Raw genomic sequence first — 26478 nt, 5'->3', positions numbered from 1 at the left:
GCAGGCGTCCACGTGCCTCGGAATCGTATTAGTGAAACACCGTTTATGCGTTTCTCTTTCATACGTTTTTATCAATTATACGTTTTTTAAATTGGTCCCTGCAGAATCTAATGCACATTAGCCTATACCTATTATACGTTCTTTCACTTGTACGCTTTTTTCATGCAGTTCCTTCAAAAACGATAAAAGATGCTTGACTGTATATTTATAAAAGACCTTATCGTCTTTACACAATATTTTTTTTTCGCGAAAAAAGTATCCAGCACACAGCATTCAGCACATAACAACCAGCCCTGGTATTCATTTGAATTTTAAAGTCTTGAATTCCAATTATAGTTGCGATAAGAGCCATTAGTAGAAACAAGAAACCCAACGACTAGGATCCTATCGCAATTCGTAATTGCGAAAAATGTAATCTGATTTCAAGATCTCAAAATACAAACTATTTTATTTATTTATTAGCACATGGAAAAAGGATTAGTAATATGCATGCAACACATAAGCATAATTCTACTAATTCCAGATTCCACATAAATAACACAAGTCGCCTAATTTGTATGCTCATATTCTAGTAAGGACTCCCACTATATTAAACCAGACGTTAGATCCGCTCTCTCAGACCACTGTCTTATGAATGGAGAATTGGGAATCACCAGAATCAAATCTGTTAACTGATTAGAAAATTATAACTAATATTTACATTAATTGCCAAGTTACTTTGACAAATTTTTTGCGGTTGCCAAAAAATGTAAAAAAGAGCATGTATTTACTTATTTGTTGGGGGGAGAGGGGTCTTTATATATGCAGTTCAAAAGGGGCGCAATGTTTCCCTTTTGCACGGAGCGGTTCAAAAACTATATCCGGCCCTGCGGCCATGGCAGATTGACCACTGGTTCTATACTGTTTGGTTGATGTATCCAATAGTCGATTACGTACTTAATATGAATTTTCTCAAGTTTATAAAATAGTAATTAAAATAAAGTATTGACACAGTGGCAATTTAGCTGTTTTGAGTAAAAATTCCCTTTCTAACGTTATTTCTTCAAAAGAAAATTTTTGAATTTTGTGCCTTAACTTTTGCTGATAAATTGAGTCGTTTCATCATTTTACTGCTTGTAATGTTGGTTGTAATGAAGAATTCTCAAAAACAGGTTGTAAATTCAGTCCGTCGTTGCGTTTAGAATGTAAGTTCTAATACTCAATTTTTCATTATTAAATGTTAATTTGCCGGTTATTATTATTATTATTTTTTAAATCAAATCATGATGCGTTGATGAAAGTGATACAACAAATGATCAGAGACTGCAATTAGTATTTAATCAGCAATAAATACAGATTCCCATTGTAAGAAATTAAGAGATAATAGTTCCATAGTTACGTTTGCTCAAATTGTGTCAATGAGCGTTAAAACTGTGATTATTCTTTCTATTGCTCATTTTGCTAAACTATTTGCTTCACCAAAAGTTCAAGAAACCTGTATTTTATTCAGAGTAATTATTCTAAATGCTGGTATAACCACTTCTTATTACTTTTTCTAAACAAATATTTAATTCATTGGGTTTTCTTCAACAGGAATTTAAAATTTACTTCTTGTTTAAAAGTATGACGAATTTGTTTCAAAATATCATGGTTACAAAGTTGCATTACGTTACCACCCACTCCATTTTAGTTTATTCATTTAGTGCAGTGCCTGGAGCTTTTGACCTCGGATTCCTCAGGGGGAGAAAGAATTTATATATAACCTACGGGATTTGTTTTTCATGCTCTAAATTGCAACTTCTACCAATATCATATTGTGCAATTAATTTTTTAATTGCTTGAACAAAAAATATAAAAAATGAATGTAAGAGCATAGTATTTTGAATGAAATCTTATTTTTCTTTAGTTATAGATAACATTTTACTTATACAGATAAAAACGAACATCTTTCTAACATTTATATAGTTCGGATTTAATTGAAGGGTCGCACAGTGTGGCATAGTGGGCAAAAATCCACCGAACTCGCGGGTTTTGAGCTAGAATCTTCTATTATGGCTCAAAATGCGGCAAAATTCTTCGATTATTTCGTAGTGGTGCTACAATTTTGAATTTCTTAACCCCTTAAGGCCCGCAGAGCTCAGAATGGACCCAAGTCGCGATTTTGAAAACTAAAAAGTATGACCATATTTTTTCCCTGATATGTGGCTCAATGCTTAGTATAAATCGAGGAATTGGATGATAAAACACAGCTTTTGATCGCTGCCGGGTGTTTAGAAATGCTTTTTTCCACCGTATAAGTCATTAAAAACATGATTTTTCAGGTTTTTTCCGTTGAAAAAATGGGTTTTAATCCTCTTCACACATCTCCCGCTCAAGAACAAATATATATTTTAATTCTAATCTACAAGTTTTCAATCATTTTCCAAAGTTCAATAAGTAAAAACCTCCCTAAAACACCGAAAAATTGCTCGAAGTCCGAATTTCAGCTCGAGATCCTACCATGGTCCACGGGAATAAATCTGCAATAGCGGCAAACAGCTTATTTTATACATATACATTTATGTGTATACATTTTGAGAATAAATCGTCTGCGTTCGAATTAAGACCTTTACATTTAGAATTTCCGAATGCTTTTGATGTTTTTAAGAAAATTTAATGTATTAAAGTAACAGTTGAGCAAATGTGTAAACGCAATATTAGTATGTTTGTTTCCTTGGATTAATCAGAGTATTTGAATTATGGCAGGTATGTTCACTCTTTTACGTAAGTATGCAAAATAGAAAACTTTGTCCTCTGTTACATAAATAAGTATTTAAACAAATTATGTAAATTACATTTTTTAAAAATTAGTTTCTGCGTATAAGACCAACAAATCAACATAAATTTTAATATAAATTCAATAAAACTTTATAATAATAAACATTAAAATAACATGTCTTTACTGTTTTTCATACTTCTAAAGTGAAAGCTAATGAACATATAATTGTAAATATCTGTTTTTTAAATTAAATAGAGTGAAGTAAAATCATATAATTTCATTAATAATTTCATCCTTACCTTAAATTTAGCTGTATTATAACCTATAAATGATGTTGTTAGGAACAAAACTAGGGTTAAAAGAGTTCATTTGAGCATTAATTGTTTTTTTTAAAACACATTAAAATTTTAACAAGTGTTTTTACATTTTAAGTTAGAATTCCAACAAAAACACTTACGAAAAAGAGTGAAAATACCAGTTACAATTCAAATATTACTATCATTCCGGGGAAACAGACAAAAACACTAATTTTGCGTCTACACATTTGCTCAACTGTTACTTTAATACATTCAATTTTCTTAAAAACATCAAAAGCATTTGGAAATTCTAAATGTAAAAGGTTCGGTGGATTTTTGCCCACTATGCCACACTGTGGGTCGTAGGGACCTTGAGAGGGTATTCAAACGTGGAGTGAAGAACGGCACCTGCTGCGTAGACTGATTTTTTCTGGCTGAGTTATAAGTGACACGTGTCCAGCAGATGTTGTATGCATGAATAGTGAAATTTCGTGATCTTGTTAAATATTTCAAAAACTTGTCAAAGCTGTTTATTAATCGGAGCAACTGGAAATCCTTGCAAATTTCTGACGTAAGTTTTATTAATAAAGGTTTTTCCACAAAGTGATTTTTATTATATTTTTTTTTCTATTTCGACTTTCAAATAATGGATCAAACAACGACCAGCAGAATTACTGATGAACATAGCTGTATAATATGCGAAAAACTAGGTTCATTTCCCGAAGCAAATGTTGCAGATCTTGAGGTAATTATAAAAAATAGGTAGAGGATTGACAACTCTGAGAGCTGCCTCAAGTGAGCGGTAGGATGGTTTGTTACCTCATTTACAAGCTGAATTTGTATACACACATTCAGGTTATCGTGGAAAATATATTCACCCAAGACACATTGATGCCTTATGTACGGCAAAAATTAAGTGCATCTTCTCCTTCAAAAAAAAAAACAAAAAAAACTCTAGGGCTCCTTTTATTCTTTTTTCTCCGATTGTGAAAATAACTGTTTTATTTGTGGATAAGAAATGAATCCAAAATAAAACGAGCTGATGTGTGCATCACATGACTTCCTTTTGCACAAATTTCTCCCCATTATTGGCAATTTAATGTGATTCAATATAAAACTGTAAATATCACCAACAATAGCCAAATTGAAACCGGATTAAAAAAAAAAAGTTTTTTAAAAAAGACAAAACTTGGAGACCAAAAAACTGTTGATATATCGCCGTGTCCGCCAATTTATAACACCACTTGAGTTTGCATTGAAATTAACAATGATCCCCCCCCCCCAAAAAAAAAGTTGCAAAAGACCCCTTTAGAAACACCCGAATGCAACCAAAAGGGGAGGTGCACAACTAGTCCCCACTAGGAGTCTACATGCCAAATTTCAACTTTCTAGGACTTTATGTTCTTGAGTTATGCGACATACATACGCACACATACGCTCATACATCCATACGTACATACGGACGTCAAGAGAAAACTCGCTGGTTTTATCTCGGAGATTGTCAAAATGGATATTTCGGGTGTCTATACGTTCTTAGGCACTTATCCACGTAAGGTCGTAGTTGAAAAAAAACTCAACATTCATTCGGGGTGAGCAAAATGGAAATTAGGGCTGATTTTTGAGTAAAATTTTTTTCGCAAATACAATACTTCCTTTTATGTAAAAGGAAGTAAGAAGGAAAAATTAAATAAAAATAGAAGACGAATAATTTATTTGTAAATACTCCATCTTTGAGCGATTCCGTCCAAACACTTATTGCCGTACAGAAAAATGATTCTTTCAGAGAAATGCATTTATGATGTAATAGATTTACAAACACTAGGAGCAAAATACGATAGAGATTGTTTAAAACCGCTTCACAAATCCGTGAAACAGATAGATATTCAGAAGAAATTTTTTCCATTAGTTTTGAAAATCTATGCAGCAATGGCCGAAATATATAAGTTCATCGAAGAAAATGAAGACTGCCAATCTACGATGCAAGAGCTCAAAAATATAATAACTGCCCAGGCCATATCCCGGATGAAAAACTATGCGAAAACGATTAGTAGATTGCTATCACAAGGACATCGTTACGTCGTATAAATTCGGATTTAAGACTAGTATTATGTTTCAAGAAATGAATCATGATATATTGACAGAAAATTGGTACATTCAAAAACGTGACGATAAAAAAAGAAGAATTTCGAATGTTAAAAGCGGCCACTGAAAATATCAGAAAGGACATAAGGAGCCAAGTTTATAACATTGAAAATTATCCATCAAGTGAGAAAATGTTTCAAGAAATTGACGAGTCCATAGCATAATCTTTCATTTTTTTATTATCGGAAATAATTTTAAGTGATAAGAAAGGCAATGTAGTAACAATGCCGACTTATGAAAGCAAATGTAAATGAATTGTACGTGCTATAATATTAGCAGTACGATCATTTTTATCGCCTCTCCATATTACCTTGGCTGTGATGTTACGAAGTAAATTCAACTCCAAAAAAATTATAAATGTAACTCCTTAGGCTTTTGACCTTCATATAAGAGACTACATTGTATGAAGCTCAAGCAACTTTTGCAAGTCCACCTGTAATGAAACCAGGAACTTTTGTTCTACTTGTACGAGGTAATTCTGATTTAAATATTAACATTATAGATGGTAAAGGAACGGTCCATTATATGGGAAGTATTGAAATAGTTACTCCAAGTAATGGTATAGAGCCTCGACAACCTATCACACGTTTAAAGACTCTTTCACCTGAATTTGACTTTGCTGAAAAACTTATTTCCATCTTCAAACACCTATATCCAGCAAATGCAGGTGCAGGTTTTGCGAACATAGTAATCAAATTATCTGACGTCGAACCAATCATTAAGATATTTACTAAAAATGGACAATTGAATACTCTTTTAGCATGTCTATACAGTGCAAAGACAACAGCTGTTTAAATACTGCGCCTATGATTCAAATGTATGAAGACGATCTTTAATGTTCGAAAAAATGAAAATATTCGAATAAACAAATATTTTGTAAACATTTTTTTCTTTAAATATTCATAATCTGCTTGTGTTTTTTAATTATTTAGAAATTACTTATATGTTATAGTAATAGAAAACAATATTTGAATTTTTTTAAATATAAACTATTTAACTAAACAAATATTTTGAAAATTCTTTCAATTTTCATTTATGCATTAATAATTTTCTTATTTTTTGTAATAGATTTTTCTTTTTTCATTAAAAAAAATCTATTAGCGTAACCTGTGTTATAGTATATAAAGAAACTGCAAATTATCATTTTTTTCTATTATAAAATCAAATGCAAAACTTTTAAATAGGTAGAGATTATTATTTATATTACTCATAACACATTCCCGCAAAAATTATTTAGTTTCATCTTCCCCCTGAGAAATCCGAGGCTTTAACGTTTTTAGCGCCTCAGGAGCTGCACTAATTGTTTATTAACGTTCTTGTTGAAAGTTGTAAGATTATCTTCATGACATTTGACATCCCCATTTCTCAATTTCCATTTACTCACATACTGACCCGTTATCTGGGCAATAGGTGGGGAGGGGGAGAGGGGGGAGCATTTGACCCACTGTATTTTCAAAACATAATTTAAATCTTCATTTTGCTTGTAATTTGGTGCATTTTTCCTATAAAATGCACAGAATTTATACCCTTTGCCCCCCCCCCCCGGAAAATACGGACCTGCCAAAATAATTCGTCTTATTCCAGTTCTTTCACAATAAAAGTACCTTTTTTTATGATACATTTTGTTTTAGATGTGCCTTTGATTGACAATCTTTTAAGTGCTTTTTGAACGGATTTTTACTTGCTTTGTTTTGAATTTATTTCCAGAACTACAATTTTAATTTTATGTTCCGTATGTTGAAGTGAACATGTACCAGGCAAGTGTCAATCGTATAGATCATTAATTCATTCTTTATTGGTCATGTGAATTTTATCAACTCTTTCATTAAGTCTTTATCTTAGCATACTAAGTTGTAACTTTTTGCACCAAGGGCGGGTAGGGGGGGGGAGGAGAATCTACGTTCTCATGTTATCAAAATTTCTTTCCCAAAAAATCCGGGTCTTTTCCATTTTTTAATTTATATTTTCGCAGTATATGATATTAATTTAGTAAGCAATGTAGAAGATTAAAAAATAATAATAAAAATGTGCGTCACGGGACGCTTGGCAGAAGTGATAATTTTCATAGGATTAAATTATTATCATGATTTAATCCTATGAAAGTAACAATTGGCTTATGGTAGCTATAATAAGCAACGAAATTTTGGCATTGTACGAGTATGTTATCTAAAAATCTTGCAAAGACTGCATCAAGTACAGTTTCATGACTTGTAGTGACTTCTTCTGGCTTATTAATAATTTTAATTGTAATTTGGATTGTAGAAACTATAGTAAATTTTTAGCTCGATCAGAAGCAAAATTAACATTAAAATCTCCGGTTAAAACTATAGGAATTGTATAATAATCTTCATTAACTAAAGAAATGAAACTGAAATACTTTTGTTTGGAGATATATATATATGTTGGCAATAATAATTTGTTTCTTTGCTTCATTGAGAAATTCCACTATACACATTTCACCAATATCGTTTTGTGTAGCCGTATTAAAGCTAGGAGCATTATAAACTGTAATCCTATATTTAGAGTGACAATATTTATGCAATCAAGATCATTCTGATAAACTGCTATGCCTCCTGCGCTTCTATTTTGGCGCTTTAATTGTACAATACGTTTAAAAGATGGGACATTTTTAGTATCATCATTTTGCCCTCCCCCCGGCAAAAATCACCAGGGATCCTAACCGCACACTTTATTGGATTCCCCCCCCCCCCCCCGAATAACTGACTTTTTAACGATTGATTGTTTTAAAGTTAAAGTCAGTTTAGATTTTATTCTGTGATGCATAAATTAAATGTTTATTTATTATTTTTTGTTTTCTCGGTCGTCCCTAACCCCCGCGTTCCGGAGTCTGCGGGGATGAAGTTCATTTAAAATATGTACACCTTATCACAGTTCAAAACCCTAAATGAAGCGAGATATTTTTAGCATAACTAATCGCAAAAATGTTTTGATTTTGAAAAAAAATTTAAAGATTAAATGCCGTTTTGAATATATATCGTTTACAATGTTATTGGTATTATATTGTGTTATTAAACTCACCTTTCGTTAGGAGATTGCGTTATGTTGCGACGATCATCCATCTTCTGTTTCATTACTTTTTCTACTATCACTTAACGCTTAAAGCTGACTCAAAGAGTAAATAAACAAAATTTTTCCGACCATGTGCGCTTCTGTCGTATGCGCGAACGAAAGGAATGCCAGACGAGAGTTGCGCCGTTACGCACGTTTTATCACAAATCGGTTTACTCTCCCATAAGAAGTATCACTCAAAAAGTAGCCTACAGCCTTTCTCAATAAACGGACTATTCAACACAAAAAGAATTTTTCGGTTCGAAACAGTAGTTCCTGAGACTAGCGCGTTCAAACAAACTCTTCAGCTTTACATTAATAGTTAATTACTAAGAAAATAAGACAATGATACGTATATAATATTTTTTTACGAACCATTTTTAGCATCGTTTAGGATTTTCTCTGGAAACTACTCTTGAGATTTGCCTCATGGCTGACTCGAACCTACACCCACTGGATCGCAAAGCCCACACTTTCAGGTCAAGCCACCATGGCTACTTACATTCTGCGTTTTAAACATTTTACATTATAATGTAAATTTTCCCATTTTCATAATATTTTTTTTTCTGCTGCTCCACTCCTATTAGTTATAGCGTGATGTTATATAGCCTATAGCCTTCGTCAGTGAATGGACTATTCAACAGAAAAAGAATATTTCAATTGGAAACCGTAGTTCCCGAGATTAGCTCGTTCAAACAAACAATCTCTATTGCTTTATATTATTAGTATAGATAGCCTTCCTCAATGAATGGGCTATTGAACACAAAAAGAATTTTTCAATTTGAACCAATAGTTCCAGAGATTAGCGCGTTCAAACAAACTCTACTGCTTTATATTATTAGTATAGATAGATTATGCTTAGTTATCTGAACGGAGTCAAAACTTTTTTTAAAAAAAAGAAAGAACACCCTTCGATTAAGATTAAAAATTCAGCTAATTATAAATTTGTAGCGCATCGAAGCTATTTCTGGCCTAAATTTACTAGGCTAAAAGCATTCTTAAATATCTTGACCTGTCCATTACTGGTTGGTTGTCCACAACTAGTCATTTTACCCTATTGTGTTTTAAAAAATGATAGTGGGAAAATTCATCTTAAAGTGTGTAAAGAAATAATTAAATTATGTACACTACTCAAAATACCTGAAGATACTGACTTATCTGTAATTAATAATTAGTGTACAAAGAAACTGAAAGCTACTTTTCAAGCAGATTTTTGCTGTCTGTACTATTGAAAGAAAACGGTTTAACTCACATGAACAATAATTTTGTGAGTTAAGGAATAGAAAAGAGCGGTAGTGATTACTTGAATCACTACCGCTATCGATCGGTACTAAAAGTAAGTTTGTTTTCCAAGTATATTCATAAAAACTAGATGTGGCCCATTCAGCCCCACGTCCCATTCATACCATTCTCCCCCACGCACATACACACCACAAAAAGCAAAGTCACAGATTTCTAAGTAGAGTATCTATTACTTGCCTAGAAATACTGAACTAAACATTTCAACAAATGAGTCTTGCCATGTTCTTTCAGAAAGTTTTAACTGTTAATGCTATCGATATTAACTGTTAAAAAAATGTTCAAATATTTTAACTTTGCAACCAACAGAAACTTCTTATTTAAAAATAGAAACATAATTTTCAAATAGTTCCATTTTGCGTGACTCCTATTTGACGGAAGACCGTTTAATTAAAAGTGAAGTACGACATAATTATTCAAAATGTAACACGCTTACTGTCAGTTTGAAAGCATAATTTATCAATTTTCTTGATTACTTCTATTTGAAACTTGGCAGTTAACTATTCGCAACTCCAGAGCTCGAATACGCTACCTAGCGGTGATTAACAATACTAAAGAAAAAGGTAAAACATTCCGTTCCACGTGTTTTCTTCGGGGAAAATTACAGGCTTCAGACAGTAATGTAGTTTTAAAGGAATAGAAAAGAATGTTTCCCACAAACACGATGAAAAATTACTGCCTTTCATTAAGCTTCAAAGTAATTTATAATTTACGGCATCTGTTTGTTTTACCTTTTTCATCCGCCATTAGACAGTGACTGCAGCGCCCCCTATAGTTTATTGGAGTTGCGAATCTCAACATCACCAGTGATAAATCAATGCGTTATTAAACATTTATGAGCAGTTCTCAAAAGGTGGGAGCAAACACAGACCTCAACTTTGAAGCTTCAACACCAAATAACTTTCATTTTAATTGACACAAAAATTTTTGAGTTAAATAATAATACGGTATAGAGACAAGAATTGACATAAATTATGGAAAAAATGCTCTTCAAATACCCTCAAAAAATATTTTCTTTGCTAAAAGGCACAATTTTGGACATACCAAAACGTTAACTGAGCAAATGTACCATTAAAAAAAAAATTTTTTTTTAATTATTTCCATCCGTTTCAAAAAAAATTAAAGGTATGAATCGAACACTGAATAATTGTTTGTTAATATTTTACACAAATAACAAAAGTAAAGAGAGATTATTTACTTTGTAAACAATTTTAGAAAAAAGTAAGTTTGAAACTTGATGCACGTCCAAAAGTTACGATCCTTACAATGCTATTATTTGAGAATTAAGTATACGATGTTTTCGTTTTAAAGGTATTTATCGATCCTCAGAATCAATTTTTAATTGTTTTAAAGTGTTTTCATAAGCTTTTATTCAGTATCTTAGAAGAAAAAAGAATTTTCTTAAACATACATGTGAGATGTCCAAATGGCGTTACGATCTTGACGCCGATAATTCTGTTCGTTTATTCAAAAATTTTTTTGATCCACTGTCTTCTAACCTCAATAAAAAAGGTTGTTATAATGTTATCTTCTTTAATCCATTGGTATTTTTCATAATTAATACGTTACACATTGAACAATACATAAATTACAGTAGAAACATGGCTGGTTATGATCGCAACGAAAGCCATTTTGCGCTAAAATCGCCAAGCAAACCTCCGTTGGCGACAACACAGTATACGATAAGCTAAAGGTTACCAGAGTGGAATTCCAGTTTGACAAGTGTAGTTTATCGTCAGCTGCATTAGTTTTGGCGACTTTATCGCCTGCGCCAGCAATTTTTTTCCCCCGCTTTTGTTATTTTAGAATTTTTTTTTCTCTCCTCTTACTTTCGGAAACATAATTTTTCGATCTCCAAATAGAAATACGAATTTCTTTTTTCAATAATTTTTTTTAGACATCGTTTTAATTCTTATGACATTAGAAAAAATATTCATTATTAAAACTGATGTCACTTTTTACTTTTGTATTATTTTTAATTTGAAGCTTTTTTTAACCTTTTATCAACTTCTTCAAAATGATTCCAAAACTTTATTATATGTAAAGAGCAGTATGTATAGCCATTCAAGTACTTCATTAATATCCTCTTAATTATTAAATTGTAAAATTCAAAAAGTAGTAAATAAAATTTTCATTGGAAAAGTTAAAAATCAGAGTAACAATTGTCAAAAATGCTGAGACTTACATTATGATGATGTCCAAAATTTGTTACCTACAGGACAACAATGTCCAAAATCTGTTACCTACAGACTGCTGATTTAATTTGCTAATTAACAATTTTTACAAATACCTGCTGTCTTTTCATGTTCATATATTATGTTCTAGGTATGCATACTATAGAATAAAAGCAAAGTTGATGTCAAATTTGAAAATTTTTGAAATTGCTCAAAGTTAACTTTTTTGTTCAAACCTTTTGAGAACTGCCCTTATATCAATTAATTATGCCTGTTCTACATAAAATTCGCAACTCCAGCGCTGGGAATACGCTACCTTGCGGTGATTTACGAAATTAGAGTAAAAGAAAAAGGTAAAACATGGCGTTCCACGTGTGTCTGTTGGTAAACATATGCAGTTTGTTATGAGTATTTATTAACGCATTCGATGTATCTTAGATTGCTTTCAGTAATAGAAATTGTTTCGTCCCTAAACGATATTTTCGAGCTTCTCAAAATAATGTTAGTTTTCATTCTTTCCCTCTAAAAAGGGAGTTGATTGTCGTAAATGACGAAAGCGTAAACACAAAAAAACTTTGGATTAACAAACTTCGCGTTTGCGTCAAATGTACAACGAATATATGCTCGTCAGTTCGAAGCTTTTTTTTTTTTTTTTTGCAAAGAGGATAACGTTGTACCAGGTAAAAATTTTTGTTGTTTTGTGTGAATTTGTAAGAATATGGGTTTTTTTAATCTTAACCTCGAAAGAAGGATTTGATTATATTAGCAAAAGAATTAGGGCTTTCATCTCCGCCTAGTTTCAAAATAATTAATTTAACTAGCCTTATTTTACTGCAGCGATTATTTAGAATGGACAGTATGCAAAATATTTTCTTGAATACATTATCGTAGAATGAAATAAAAAATGTTTAACGCTGAGAATTTTCATCGCCAAAATAGTGCGCCAACTTTACTTTATTGCTTACATTATCAGCTGAAGAGTTTCACCAAAAATTTGCTTAGGATTATAGTTTTAGTATTGTGCGAGCTAAGAACCCTTTGCGAGATTTCGCATGTCAGTTATAAACCATTTTTATTTTTTATCATGTGTGGATTAAAATGATAGAAAGTTTACAGAATTCGAAAGGTTTAAAGAAATAATGAAAGATCTTAAAAAGAAAACTACCACCATGTGTCCGTGAGAATGTTATTAATGATGCATGACAGAATTAAATCGTAATTCAGAAATTAGAAACATACGAAACCGAAAAAATTAAAAATAACCGATTCGGAAATTTGAGAAGTAACTCAGCTACAAAAACAATTAGCGCTCGCAAGCCAAACAAGACAAAGAAGTATCATCTTCCCTTTTCTTGATAAAACTGGTGAACAAAGGTTTTGTTACATGAAGTATTTATAGTGTTCTTATGGCCACAATGAGAATATAGTTCCATGAGGAATGGATAAATATCGAATTTAATGTCGTGGAAATGGCTGCTTACAACTACGAACTACGAAATTTGCATTATCTTCTAACGTTTAGTAATGATTCTTGAATTGTCATTTCTTTCTACGTGGGCCGGAATGTCCACAAGACTTTAAAAATTAATTTAAAAAGAATAAAACAAAAAAGTCATGCGTACAAACAAAAATTACTTGGTTTATTAGCATTTTCTACGCTACGACGTGCGATTGCTTTACCTTTTTCATGCGCCATTAGACGGTGGCTGCAATGCCCTCTATAGTTTGCTGGAGTTGCGAATGTAATCGTAACATTAGCTTATATATAAAAACTTCAGACGATATGTTAGCAAATGCTTTCTGATTACCATTATCATTACGCTACTTCAGATTAAATTATGGAATGACAATTTTAAAATACTAATTTATATCAACCAAATAATTTAACGATTTATCTTTAAGTTAGAAAACATTTATATTAATTTTTAGACATTTTATGTATATGTATCGAAAAATACGCTTAAAAATTGACAGACGATATGCCATTGGAAATGATTTTTGATTTCTCTCATCAAGATCTTCACATTTAATTCGCACCCCAATAAACTCCAATAAACAATAGTGGGGGCAGTGCAGCCACTGTTTAATGGCGAAAGAAAAAGGTAAAACAAACAAATGCAGTAAATTATAACTTGCTTTGATGCTTTGTGAATGACAGTAATTTTTCATCGTATTTGTGGAAAGCTTTCTTTTCTAGTCTTCTGAAATTACATTACACCATAAACTGTCTGAAGCCTGTAATTCACCCCAAAGAAAACACATGGAATGGAATGTTTTACCTTTTTCGGTAGTATTGTTAATCACCGCAAGGTAGCGTATTCGAGCTCTGGAGTTGCGAATTATAGAAAACTATTTTAAATCAATTTCAACTCATTTGTTCACTTGAGTCGTCTATTAAGTCAATATGTATGAAATCGTAGAAATATTTTCCAAAAAAACTTTTATACTGAATGGTTGAATTAAAAAGTATTATTTGATGAATATAACAGCCTTTAATGATGAACTAGCTACGTCGCCCGGTTTTGCACGGTCCACCTCGAAAATAAAAGTTAAGTCAAGTGACGCGTGTTCAACAATCAGGCGTGGAAAAAAAGTAAAATTTTGCGGCAGATTTCGGAAAAATAACCAAAAAGTGAAATTTTTAAGTCCCCCGATTGCAGGAGAAGCCTTTAAAACAAAACCCAAAATTTTATTTGCTCATATTCGAGACAAAAAATGGCAACAGATCTTTCGTTTCAACATGATTTTCTTCACGCTATAAATTTTTAAGGGCCGTGGTAGCCCGATCGGTAGAGTGTCGGATTCGGGGCCGGAGGGTCCTGGGTTCGAACCTCGATGGTCGAAGACCCACCGTCGTCATTAAAGGGGACTGGGCGACGTTAAATATGCTCGTGGTCTCAATGTCCTCCAAGTGAAACGATACCTCTGGGGGTGCTAGCACCAGGTAGCTATTAGCTCCTGGACTAGTTCTAAATTCTCATAAAACTGTTCGATCCGGTGATGGTGCTGTCATCTATCGGTATATAAAATAATGGAGGCAAGGCACTTAGTATGCAGTCCTCGACATAAGTACAGTTGTAGTCAGTTGTGACTCTGAATAGGAATAGGAATAAATTTTTATAAAAGCATTGTTGCGGAAAGTTGAGATGAAGCACTGACTAATAATTTGAATGGAGGAAAACCTTCGAAAAATAGGAATTTTGTGTCGAAATCTAAGTGTCATAATTAATAGTTTTTAATTGATATATCCGCTAATTATTATCGGAGGATTATGTTAAATACTCAAACATAAAGACGGAAGATTACGAATCCATCGATACCTGGTTCGATGGTCAGTTCACTGTCGTTCGGGAGAAGAAACTTGGACATAGATGACTACATAGATACATACGTAAATAAATACATGCGCTCAGTTTTTAATTATATAAGATATTAATTGTAACAATTAAAACCGCGTGTATGAACTGCCTGTTTTAATTAGTTCAGATGAAATTAATTGAAGCTTAATGCTCTCATTTCCTTAAACTTGCAACAAAATTAATTTTATGCAGTTGTTTTTATTTTGTGGATATTTAATACGTTTTGACTAAGAATTATTAATTCAGCTGCGTCATTTACTACAGGAATTTGGTTTTCCACTTCAAAGATTAGAATCTGGGAGGATACAGAAATTTAATTACTTTTCTAAGCAAGAAAAGAACGCGTGAAACTTGATAGGCGTAGGCAGCAGATATTTCTTCAAAGTAGGCTGCAATCGTTTAAAATTTATTCTCTCTTGAGTGCAGTAAACCGAATAAACGCATAAGCTTTGAGTAATTCTTCATCTAACAATTTAAATTTTGCAGCACTGATTTTAAATAGTGAACACATAGATTTGTCTCCAACACTCATAGATCTAGAAAAAATGTTTACACAAAATAGTTTATACGAAAGACATCTTAAATGTTTAGTATCCTGTTATTATATATTTCATTTAAATAAAACTGAGAATACACTATTAGAAAACATATAATCGATCAAATGACACAATAAAACCTCAAGACCAAAATTGATGAAATATTTGTGGAAACGTTTGATTCTCTCTGAAATTACATAAAAAACTACTGAGCAACAGAACTTAGGAAAACAAATTCAGATTGAACTCGTTCAGATATACATACGAGTCGTAACAAGCATGGCTAGCAGGTAATATGTGTTTTTCCGAAACGAACCAACTTAAGAATATATCAGGAAAATATCTTCCCACAAATAAATTCGAAGGGCGCCATTATTAAGCTACTCCGTGTAACAAACAAGCGATGATAAGGATTTGTGTTTACGTTTGTTTTCCCGGAATTTAGAAGAACTTTTAGATAGCTGTTGAATTATGTTTCACACAAAAGAGGTCACTGCTGCATTTGTTACATTTCTGTAATATTTGCTTTTACCATACTGCTTCACTGTAAAGGGATGTAATTCAAGTCGAGATGCAAGCAGCTAACAAGTTACGCCCATTTTTTTCTTCCTGTTGTTCCTTAATTTCTATTGCACTTCTAGAGGTATTATGGTTTACTTATGTTAAGAGGTGTTTTCTGAGCCTTTTTACACATTTCTTTTTGAACAGCTGCAGGGATTTAAATTTAAAAGACAACCAAAAAAAAGATGAAAGAAATAAAGAAAAAATTGCTTTGGAACTTAAAAACTTAACACTGACGAAAATAACAGATTGATTGATTTGAGGCTATTCATTCAAAGTTAAAAGTGTTAATTTTTATTACAAAAGAAAAAAATCCAGCAGCAGACGACTTTTTTTTTACAATGTAATGTAAATGTTTTTACTTTTATTTCTTTCTCTTTTAATAGAAAAAAACCGATTTCAGGCTTAAATTAAGAAACACTTTACAGCGGTATAAAAACTGTTTTTACTTTATTTATTTAATTATTTTACCTTTTTAGTTGTGAAACTTTATAATAGGAGAAAATTTTGCTGAGATCCAGTTCTAAATCGTCCTAAACATGCTGTGTCGAATTTTAAACGCTTCCTATTCGCAACTCCAACGAACTATAGGGGGCACTGAAGTCAATGTCTAATGGCGGAATTGAAAACTAAAACAAACGCACATGGTAACGAAGAAAATGCTAAAAGTGTTGTGATTTTTGTTCGTACGTATGATTGTTTCGCTTTATTCTTTTTAAATTAATTTTCAAAGTCTTGTTGATATTCTGACCCACGTAGAAAGAAATGAGAATTCAAGAAGCATTACTAAACGTCAAACATTAATGCAAAGTACGTAGTTCGTAGTTCTAAGCAGTCATTTTCACGATGTTGAATTCGATATTTATCAATTCTTGATAAAACTAAATAATAATTGTGGCCTGACAAGAATAACAATTAATGCTAGAAAATTCAATATGACATTACAAATTATTACCAAAAGAAGATGATACTTCTTTGCTTTGCTTTGGCTAGCGCTTGTTTTCCATTTGTAGCTGAGTTATTTCTCTTGAATTCCCGAATCGGTTAATTTAAAAATTTTCTGTTTCTATTTTTCTAATTTCTGAGTTACGATTTAATTGTGTCATGTTATGCAAATCATCAACAAAATTCTCACGGATATATGGTGGTAGTTTTCTTTTCAGTTGATTGACAATTATTTCTTTTTACTTATCGAATTCTGTAATCTTACTACCATTTTATTCCACTCATGATAAAAATTAAAAATGGTTTAACTAAAAACGCGAAATCTCGCCAAGGCTACTTTGCTCGCACAATGCCAAAATTATAACCCTAAACAAATTTGGCGATACCTTTCAGCTGAGAATAAAAGGAATAAAGTAAATTCTTTCTCGGTTATTCATTTTGTTCTACGATAATATATTCAAGAAAATATTTTGCATACTGTCCATTCCAACTAAATGCTGCTGTAAAATATGGTAAGTTTAATTAATTTAAGATTAAAAAAACTCCCATATTCTTACAAATTCATACAAAACAATAAAATTTTTTACCTTGTAGAACGTTATCCAAGTTTGTTAATCCAGAATTTTCGCTTTCACCTATTATTAAGGAAATAATGAAAACTAACATTATTTTGAGGAGCTCGAGAATACTACTAAGGGACGAATTAATTTCTGTAGCTGAAAGCAAACTAAGACACATCGATTGCGTTAATAAATACTCAGAACAAACTGCCTGTGTTTACGTCAACAGACACACATGGAACGCAACGTGGCAAAGTTTTAGTTGCATTCGCAGTTTTATAAATCACCGCAAGGTAGCGTATTCGAGCGCTGGAGTTCCGAATTCGCAACTCCAACGAACTATAGGGGGCACTGAAGTCACTGTCTAATGGCGGAATTGAAAACTAAAACAAACGCACATGGTAACGAAGAAAATGCTAAAAGTGTTGTGATTTTTGTTCGTACGTATGATTGTTTCGCTTTATTCTTTTAAAATTTATTTTCAAAGTCTTGTTGATATTCTGACCCACGTAGAAAGAAATGAGAATTCAAGAAGCATTACTAAACGTCAAAGATTAATGCAAACTACGTAGTTCGTAGTTCTAAGCAGCCATTTTCACGATGTTGAATTCGATATTTATCAATTCTTGATAAAACTAAATAATAATTGTGGCCTGACAAGAATAACAATTAATGCTAGAAAATTTAATATGACATTACAAATTATTACCAAAAGAAGATGATACTTCTTTGCTTTGCTTTGGCTAGCGCTTGTTTTCCATTTGTAGCTGAGTTATTTCTCTTGAATTCCCGAATCGGTTAATTTAAAAATCTTCTGTTTCGATTTTTCTAATTTCTGAGTTACGATTTAATTGTGTCATGTTATGCAAATCATCAACAAAATTCTCACGGATATATGGTGGTAGTTTTCTTTTCAGTTGATTGACAATTATTTCTTTTTACTTATCGAATTCTGTAATCTTACTACCATTTTATTCTACTCATGATAAAAATTGAAAATGGTTTAACTAAAAACGCGAAATCTCGCCAAGGCTACTTTGCTCGCACAATGCCAAAATTATAACCCTAAACAAATTTGGCGAAACCTTTCAGCTGAGAATAAAAGGAATAAAGTAAATTCTTTCTCGGTTATTCATTTTGTTCTACGATAATATATTCAAGAAAATATTTTGCATACTGTCCATTCCAACTAAATGCTGCTGTAAAATATGGTAAGTTTAATTAATTTAAGATTAAAAAAACTCCCATATTCTTACAAATTCATACAAAACAATAAAATTTTTTACCTTGTATAACGTTATCCAAGTTTGGTAATCCAGAATTTTCGCTTTCACCTATTATTAAGGAAATAATGAAAACTAACATTATTTTGAGGAGCTCGAGAATACTACTAAGGGACGAATTAATTTCTGTAGCTGAAAGCAAACTAAGACACATCGATTGCGTTAATAAATACCCAGAACAAACTGCCTGTGTTTACGTCAACAGACACACATGGAACGCAACGTGGCAAAGTTTTAGTTGCATTCGCAGTTTTATAAATCACCGCAAGGTAGCGTATTCGAGCGCTGGAGTTCCGAATTAAAAGTTCATTGCTAAATTACTGTAACGTAATGCCTAGCAGTTTGAGGGAGTGAATTTAGATAACAGGAAATTGTTTTCTCTTTTAGAGAAAGATATTGTTTTATTTATTGATATTGTTTTTACCATTAAAAATGTGTATTGGAAATAATTTAGAACTTAAGCTTAACGACAAAGATACAGAAAAATATGAGGGGGCGGGGTAAGAATGTGATATGCCATATGATGTGAATTTTTCAGTAGGACAACTTCCAACTTGTAAAAAATATTAAACATTATATATTCTACAATACTAAAACCTGATATGTTTTCCTCCAAATGACATAATCCATTGTCAAGTTAGTTTCAATTTTAGTTATGAGAAACAAGAATTTTGATCGAAAAGTCACTCCTTGTGGCTTGTCAAATTTCTGCCATTCATATGTAGCTCGTGTAGCAAATTTTATGTTGGTACACTATGCACGGGAAAGTAAACTCGTTTAGCTCTGTACGACTTACTCGTTCTTAATTCTAGTAGCCACTTAAACGTCGTCATATTTGTAATACTCAGTAACTAGGTGTTTCTTTCTAACAACGTACTGGACAAAGATAAAATTGAAATACGATTGGTTGGTTTAAACTTCGTAGATAGAAACAAAAATTACGAAAAGCTTTTTTACGATTTGCATTTACAAGATGGATTCTTATCAGTTTGATTATGGAGCAACCGCAAAGTCAAAGTATATATAAAATCAGTGTATTGTTAACTCACAAATTTAACAAAAATATTTGTTGATGTTGGAAACTTTGAAATCAAATTTTAGACACTGAAGACAAATTGCTTTTCAAGTGTATTTTTACGAATCTAAGGATTCATTTCGCTCCTATTCATTCAGAGCATTAGAAGGTTTTCAAAGTGCATTATTATATCTTTTCCCCTCTGCTCTTTCAGGTTTCCCCTGCGCTCTCGACTTCTGCCTTCTCTTCGATCCTCATAACCAAGTTCTGCACTGTACCATTTACAGAGCAAAAGTAAGTAAAGAAATTGTACTATTCCACATAACTTTTCTTGTTTTAAAATTGGACGTTTGAACGTCAATTGGACGTCAATTATCTCCAGAACTACTGGACCGATTTTAATGAAATTTGGTATGTACATACATTGAAACAATACGAAACAAATAACCATCTAAAATTTAAAATACACAATCATGATAATAAATAACACTCGTTAGAGTCGGATGGTATGAAACAGGAATTGCAAAATTGAAAAAAAGGGGGGTTAGTAGGAGGTACGATCCTGCATAATAGACATGTAGGCCTCGCAGTGTGACTCCATACTTGAAATAAAGCAGTTCATGGGATCCTTAAGCAATTATTTCCACTCGTTCCACAACGCCGTTCTCAAGCTATGGATGGTCCCCGGAGGGGTGTTGCGAGTTGCTATTGCCCTCCTGAGAGCGTTCCAGACATGTTCTACAGGATTGGAGTCTAGAGATCTGCTTGGCCAGTCCATCGAGTGAATATCCTCCCCTTCCAGAAATTCGTCGACCAGAAGAGCTGGATGTGGTCTTGTGTTAACATCCATTAAAACTAACTCGGGGCTAACAGCGCCCCTCAAGAGGGGATCTTATTGCTCCAAGACCACATCCCTCTATGTCTCGCAACTGCCACAGAGTCTCTCTTAAAAACATGGAGGGATGTGCGGCCATCCAACATGATGTCATCCCAGACCGTCAAACCACCATTGCCAAAATGGTCGATTTCGCGGATATTGGAAAACAAATAGCAAGTCGTTTCAGCTTAAACGACTTTTCTTGTCCTACGTTTACATGGATAGACGCAGGAACCTGCTACCTACCTTCCAATATCGGCGAAATCGACCATTATGGCGGTGGTGGTTTGACGGTCTGGGCAGGCATCATGTTGGATGGCCGCACACCCCTCCATGTCTTTGAGAGAGACTCTGTGACAGTTGCGAGACATAGAGGGATGTGGTCTTGGAGCCCTAAGATCCCATCTTGAGAGGCGTTGTTAACCCCCAGTTAGTTTTAATGGATGTTAACACAAGACCACATACAGCTCTTCTGGTCGACGAATTTCTGGAAGGGGGGATATTCACTCGATGGATTGGCCAAGCAGATCTCTAGACTCCAATCCTGTAGAGCATGTCTGGAACGCTCTCAGGTGGGCAATAGCAACTCGCAACACCCCTCCGGGGACCATCCATAGCCTAAGAACGGCGTTGAGGAACGGGTGGAAATAATTGCTTAAGGATCCCATGAACTGATTTATTTCAAGTATGGAGTCACACTGCGAGGCCTCTATGTCTGTTAGAAGGGACCGTACCCCTACTAACCCCCCTCCCTTTTTTTTAAATTTTGCAATTCCTGTTTCATACCATCCGACTCTAACGAGTGTTATTTATGATCATGCTTGTGTATTTTAAATTTTAGATGGTTATTTGTTTTGTATTGTTTCAATGTATGTACATACCAAATTTCAATAAAATCGGTCCAGTAGTTCTGGAGATAATTGACCAAATCTGAAAATTCTCTTAATTTCTTACACCAGTGTACATGTAGTCAACATTTGCTTCTGTTCATTCAAATTCGGAAAATTTTCAATTTGCAAAATCACCGATATCTAATTTTCGTAAAAATTACGGCTCGCGAAAAATAAGTTCTTTTACATTAAGTGGGCGTGGTTTTTACTTCCTTTTACAAAAAAGGAAGTATTCGCGAAAAAAATTTCACTCAAAAATCGGCCTTAATTTCTATTTCGCTCATCCCTGAATGAATGTTGAGGTTTTTTTTTCAACCCGACCACACGCGGATAAGCGCCTAAGAACGTATAGACCCCCGAATTATCCATTTTGACAATCCCTCAGTTAATTACAACAAATTTTCTCGTGACGTCCATATGTACGTATGTATGTGCGTATGTATGTCGCATAACTCAAGAACGGTATGTCCTAGAAAGTTGAAATTTGGTACGTAGCCTCCTAGTGGGATCTAGTTGTGCACTTCCCCTTTTGGTTGCAATCAGGTGTTTTTAAAGGGGGCTTTTGCCCCTTTTTGGGGGAAATCATTGTTAATTTCGATGCAAACTCAAGTGGTGTAATAATTTGGCGGACACTTTGCGCTATATCGCCAGTCTTTTGGTCGCCAAGTTTTGTCGCCAACTTGGTGACAAATTTGGCGATTAAAAAATTATTTATTTATTTATTTATTTTTTTGAGCAATCACAATTGCTTATTGTTCTCACTTGACCGTCTTTGAGGTCCGGTTCCTTTTTCAACTTGAACCAGGGGCCACTGCAGCACCACCGTCCACTGGCCTCAGCAAGCGCGGCTCCTCTGGTACTGAGCGCTGTCCCCCAGAATCAGCTTTTCCTGGGCGGTGGCACCCATGTCCTACACACATGCACACGCCTTTACACGCATACACACACGCTTACGTGCATACACACAAGCCTACACGCACAATTATACACACGTAACTGCCCAGGAGGAGGAGGAGCAGGCTTGGGAGACAGGAGCTGTTTCTCGAAACAATAACTCCAATGAGTAAGGTCCAGTCGCAACTCGTGATTGCGAAACACATTGTTTGAATTCAAAATATCAGAATTCAAATCAATATTTATTTACATCTGATTTCAATTTGGCCACTGTTGGTGATATTTAGAGAGTTAACTAGAGAATCACATTAAAATTGCCAATAATGGGGAAATAACATTAAGTTGGTGTAAAAGGAAGTCATGTGATGCACACATCAGCTCGTTTTTTATACTTTTCTATTCAATTTACATAGAGTACATGCGCTTTGCACTCCCCATGAAAAGATTCAAAATGGTGGGCCTGTACTGAACATTACGGGAGTACTCCTTAAATACAAATTGATTTCTGCATCCTATTAAAACCTATTTTTAGTAAATGAATATCAAACAGTTATTGTTCAGCTTATTACAATTAGTATTGTTTCCGCTTATTATTATTGCTATTAAACAAAAAAAGTGAGAAGGGAGAAAACAAAATCTAACAATTTTAAACATGTTTTATTTTAAATAAAAATCAAATCTTTGTTTGAATATCTGAAAGGAAAGCTGTTAAACCCTTAAAATTTCCTTTTGTCTACGGCCTTAATTTATAGTAGACATAGTGTCATTCATAGCACTGGAACTTAACTTGCATGAGAAAAATGTACCGTATAAATAAAAGGCCGTTTTTGAATAACTTAGGGACTGAAGCCGACGGACTGCGATGGACTTGCGGATCCATACGTTAGACTTCATCTCCTTCCTATCCAGAGCAAAGTAAGTACTTTTTTGAATACTTCTTTTCTCAATGCAGTTGAGTTGAGTCCCGATTACAAAGGTTCTTCATTCCAGTTCTGAAAAGACACTCAAAATTTTAATTTATCAATTTACGTTTACTTCGTTTTAATTTTGATAATTCTAAGATACCAATTTTTTCTAATAAATTTGTACATTGCTAAGCACAATAAGTAGATGTTTACTTTATTTAGTGTGTAAAATAATATATATTTTTAGATTTTTTGAATGTTTTTATTTTAAGATATAATTTTTGGAATATAATAAGACATTTTTATATCCAAGTGGTTTTGATACAGTGAATTGAAAATTTTGGTTACTGTATTTTGTTACTCTATACGTTCTTTCTTATGTATTTGCTCAATTTAAATACGTACTAACCAAAATTAGGATATTCTCACTGCATGTTAAGATACGTGTTACTTAGACCAAAGTAATGCTCATTTTTCATCTAAAAATAAATTTGAATAATCATAGATTAAGGGTAAAAATGTTAAATAATGTAATCGATAATATACTACTTAAGAAGTAAAAATTTTTATCTGTGTTCTTTAATACAGTAGGCAAAAAATTAATATTAATTAATATCTACGCCGATTTTTGACAGCGTAATTGTTTGACGAAAAGTGTATGTATCTTTCAGGGAAAAAATAAAGAAAGAAAGAGCGCTAACTAGAAAATAAGCTTTTGATGTCTCCCATGATCTGTGTAAACATATTTGGTGAACTACAGTTTTCAAAATAATAGTTTTAGTATCTTAAGAGACACAAATTGAAGCGATTTTCATCGCGAAGTTTCCTCTCCCTCAGCCTCTTGGTATGACGTAATGGTACCAATGACGAGGCTTTCTATGTAGGTGGAGCTGACTCAACACGAATCTGCCAAAACGCAAATGAAAATTTTTCTTGGAAGACGGATTACCTCCACTACACATTTTCTGCAAGTTATACAGAGGCCGGTTTCAGTTCTGTATGAATGCGTGGTAGAAGTATGACTCTACAAGGTGACATGTACTAGTAAAAGTTGATTGACGTGACATAACTCAGATCCTTTTCAGTCATCTGCAATCATTGCATGTTCATTACTGCTGTTTTATACTGCCGTGGGAAGGTAAAGCGCAAGGTCTGCAAATTTTCCTTTTTTTTTATTGTCTATTGTACTTTAGCTTTATAGAACAAGCTTGCTCATTTAGTTTCCGTTGAACATTAAGCACAAAAAACTCGTCCAATTCCAACATTTCCCCCCATCGCTAGAATGAAATCAAAAACGCGTTTCTTCAAATAGCTCAGAAACACATTTCTGCAGATACTGCGCTTCACCTTCCCATGATAGTATATTTGTCTATATCGTAGTGTAAGTCCATGTCTTAAATAAATTGGATATATTCTGTAATTAAGTACAGGATAAGCGCAGACCAGTCATTTCGAATTTTCACTGGGTGGTGAGGCCGGACAAATTGGTGGCAAAGGAAATGTATTCAGTGGAAACTACATCAAAAAGCAACAGAAGCCACTTCCACTAAAATGTAGATTCTTAAACCTCCCAAAGTCAGGGTGGCAACTGCCCCCCCCCCCCCCGTGACCTCTCTAAATGACGGGTCTGGTAATGCGCTTTTGTATAAGAGTCAAACACAAAACAAAAACTAACAAAGGTGAATGCTGTTGGTTTTAATTTTGTTTTTCTACTAAAATTGCTTTTATTCTTGAAATTTCTTTCAAAAAGAGTTTTTTTTTTTTTGAAAATTTTTGCCAGATGGACAAGCTCCGAACCAAGACTGTTCATAAAACTCTAAATCCAGAATTCAACGAAACTGTTAGTTTTTATGGAATTTCTGATTATGATATTGCCAAGAGAACTTTAAAGTAAGTTAATATTTCCATTTCTCATTTCTTTAAGTCAAATTCTTCGTTTTATTGATATTACTAAGAACTATCACACCTTAGAATTCATTCATAATAGTGATGTGGATCGGGTAAATACCCAGTGGGTAGGTAAATATTTTTTGGGAATTTACCCGGATATTTACCCAAGGCCTGGGTAAATACCCAAAAACTGGATATTTTACAAAAAAATGCAAAAGGTGAATGGAATTTTTTTTTTAAATCTAAATATGAAATAATTGGTAAAATTGATACATACATATGTATTACACAGTTTATAATTTTTTTTATTAAAAGACTTAATGAAATTATGAAAGAAACATATCGTGAGCCAAAGAATCTTTCTTTCAATGTCATAATTGGAGAAGATATTTGTTTTTTTTTTTTGTTTTTTTTTGTAACCAGTTAAGCTTTTTACTTTTTGTAGAATGGCTTTTTATAAATGAAATTTGGTTATCAACATTGATTAGGCATATCCAACACATTTAATGCGATTTTCATATTAGATTGCTAAGTTGTTTCACACAATAATTCTTCTTCAAAATACAATTTTGGGGCAAAAATTTATTGTTTTGCACATGGTTGGTTATACAAGGTGTATTCTAAAAGTAATGCAATGGTTTTATCCAGGCCGCTTTCATTAGTCGGAGTATAATCAAACTACTTGGTTTATGTGAGCGGAACCCTAAGGTTTTCCGGAAAACCAGTCTCAGGGTTCTCCGAGCTGTGGAAGTGGCCGGACGTAAGTTAATGTTAACCTCTGCGCATCGACCATGTCGAGGGGAAAATGGTATGCGATTAAGTTTTGTTGCTTAACCAACAAAATCTCTTGATTAGACTAACAAAATGATTCGTGAGGCTTACAAGGACTCTTCTCTGTCCTATTCACACAAGTTTTGAGGTGATTAAAGACCTCTAAAGAGGGCCGGGAAGAGTTCAAGATGAACAACGCTCTGGACGGCCGTCAAACAGCAAAACAGACAGCAATGTAGCTCGTGTTCCTCAATTGTTGATCTTTGACCCTCGAT

The 26478-nt window shown here is 33.3% G+C and overlaps 1 protein-coding gene across 1 annotated transcript in view; it reads left to right on the top strand.

The window, feature by feature from the left end:
* Window positions 1–26478, top strand: part of LOC129235304 (double C2-like domain-containing protein beta) — a 172085-nt gene that overhangs the window by 96316 nt on the left and 49291 nt on the right. Inside the window, exons 11-13 of the mRNA XM_054869033.1 lie at window positions 20191–20270; window positions 23478–23552; window positions 25323–25432. Of these exons, the coding sequence (XP_054725008.1) occupies window positions 20191–20270; window positions 23478–23552; window positions 25323–25432 (265 nt within the window). The remainder of the gene's footprint in view (window positions 1–20190; window positions 20271–23477; window positions 23553–25322; window positions 25433–26478) is intronic.

Source organism: Uloborus diversus, chromosome 2, assembly GCF_026930045.1.
Source record: "Uloborus diversus isolate 005 chromosome 2, Udiv.v.3.1, whole genome shotgun sequence".
NCBI lineage: Eukaryota > Metazoa > Arthropoda > Arachnida > Araneae > Uloboridae > Uloborus > Uloborus diversus.
Note: the sequence above shows the minus strand (reverse complement) of the source record. Positions and strands in the feature narration are given on the sequence as shown.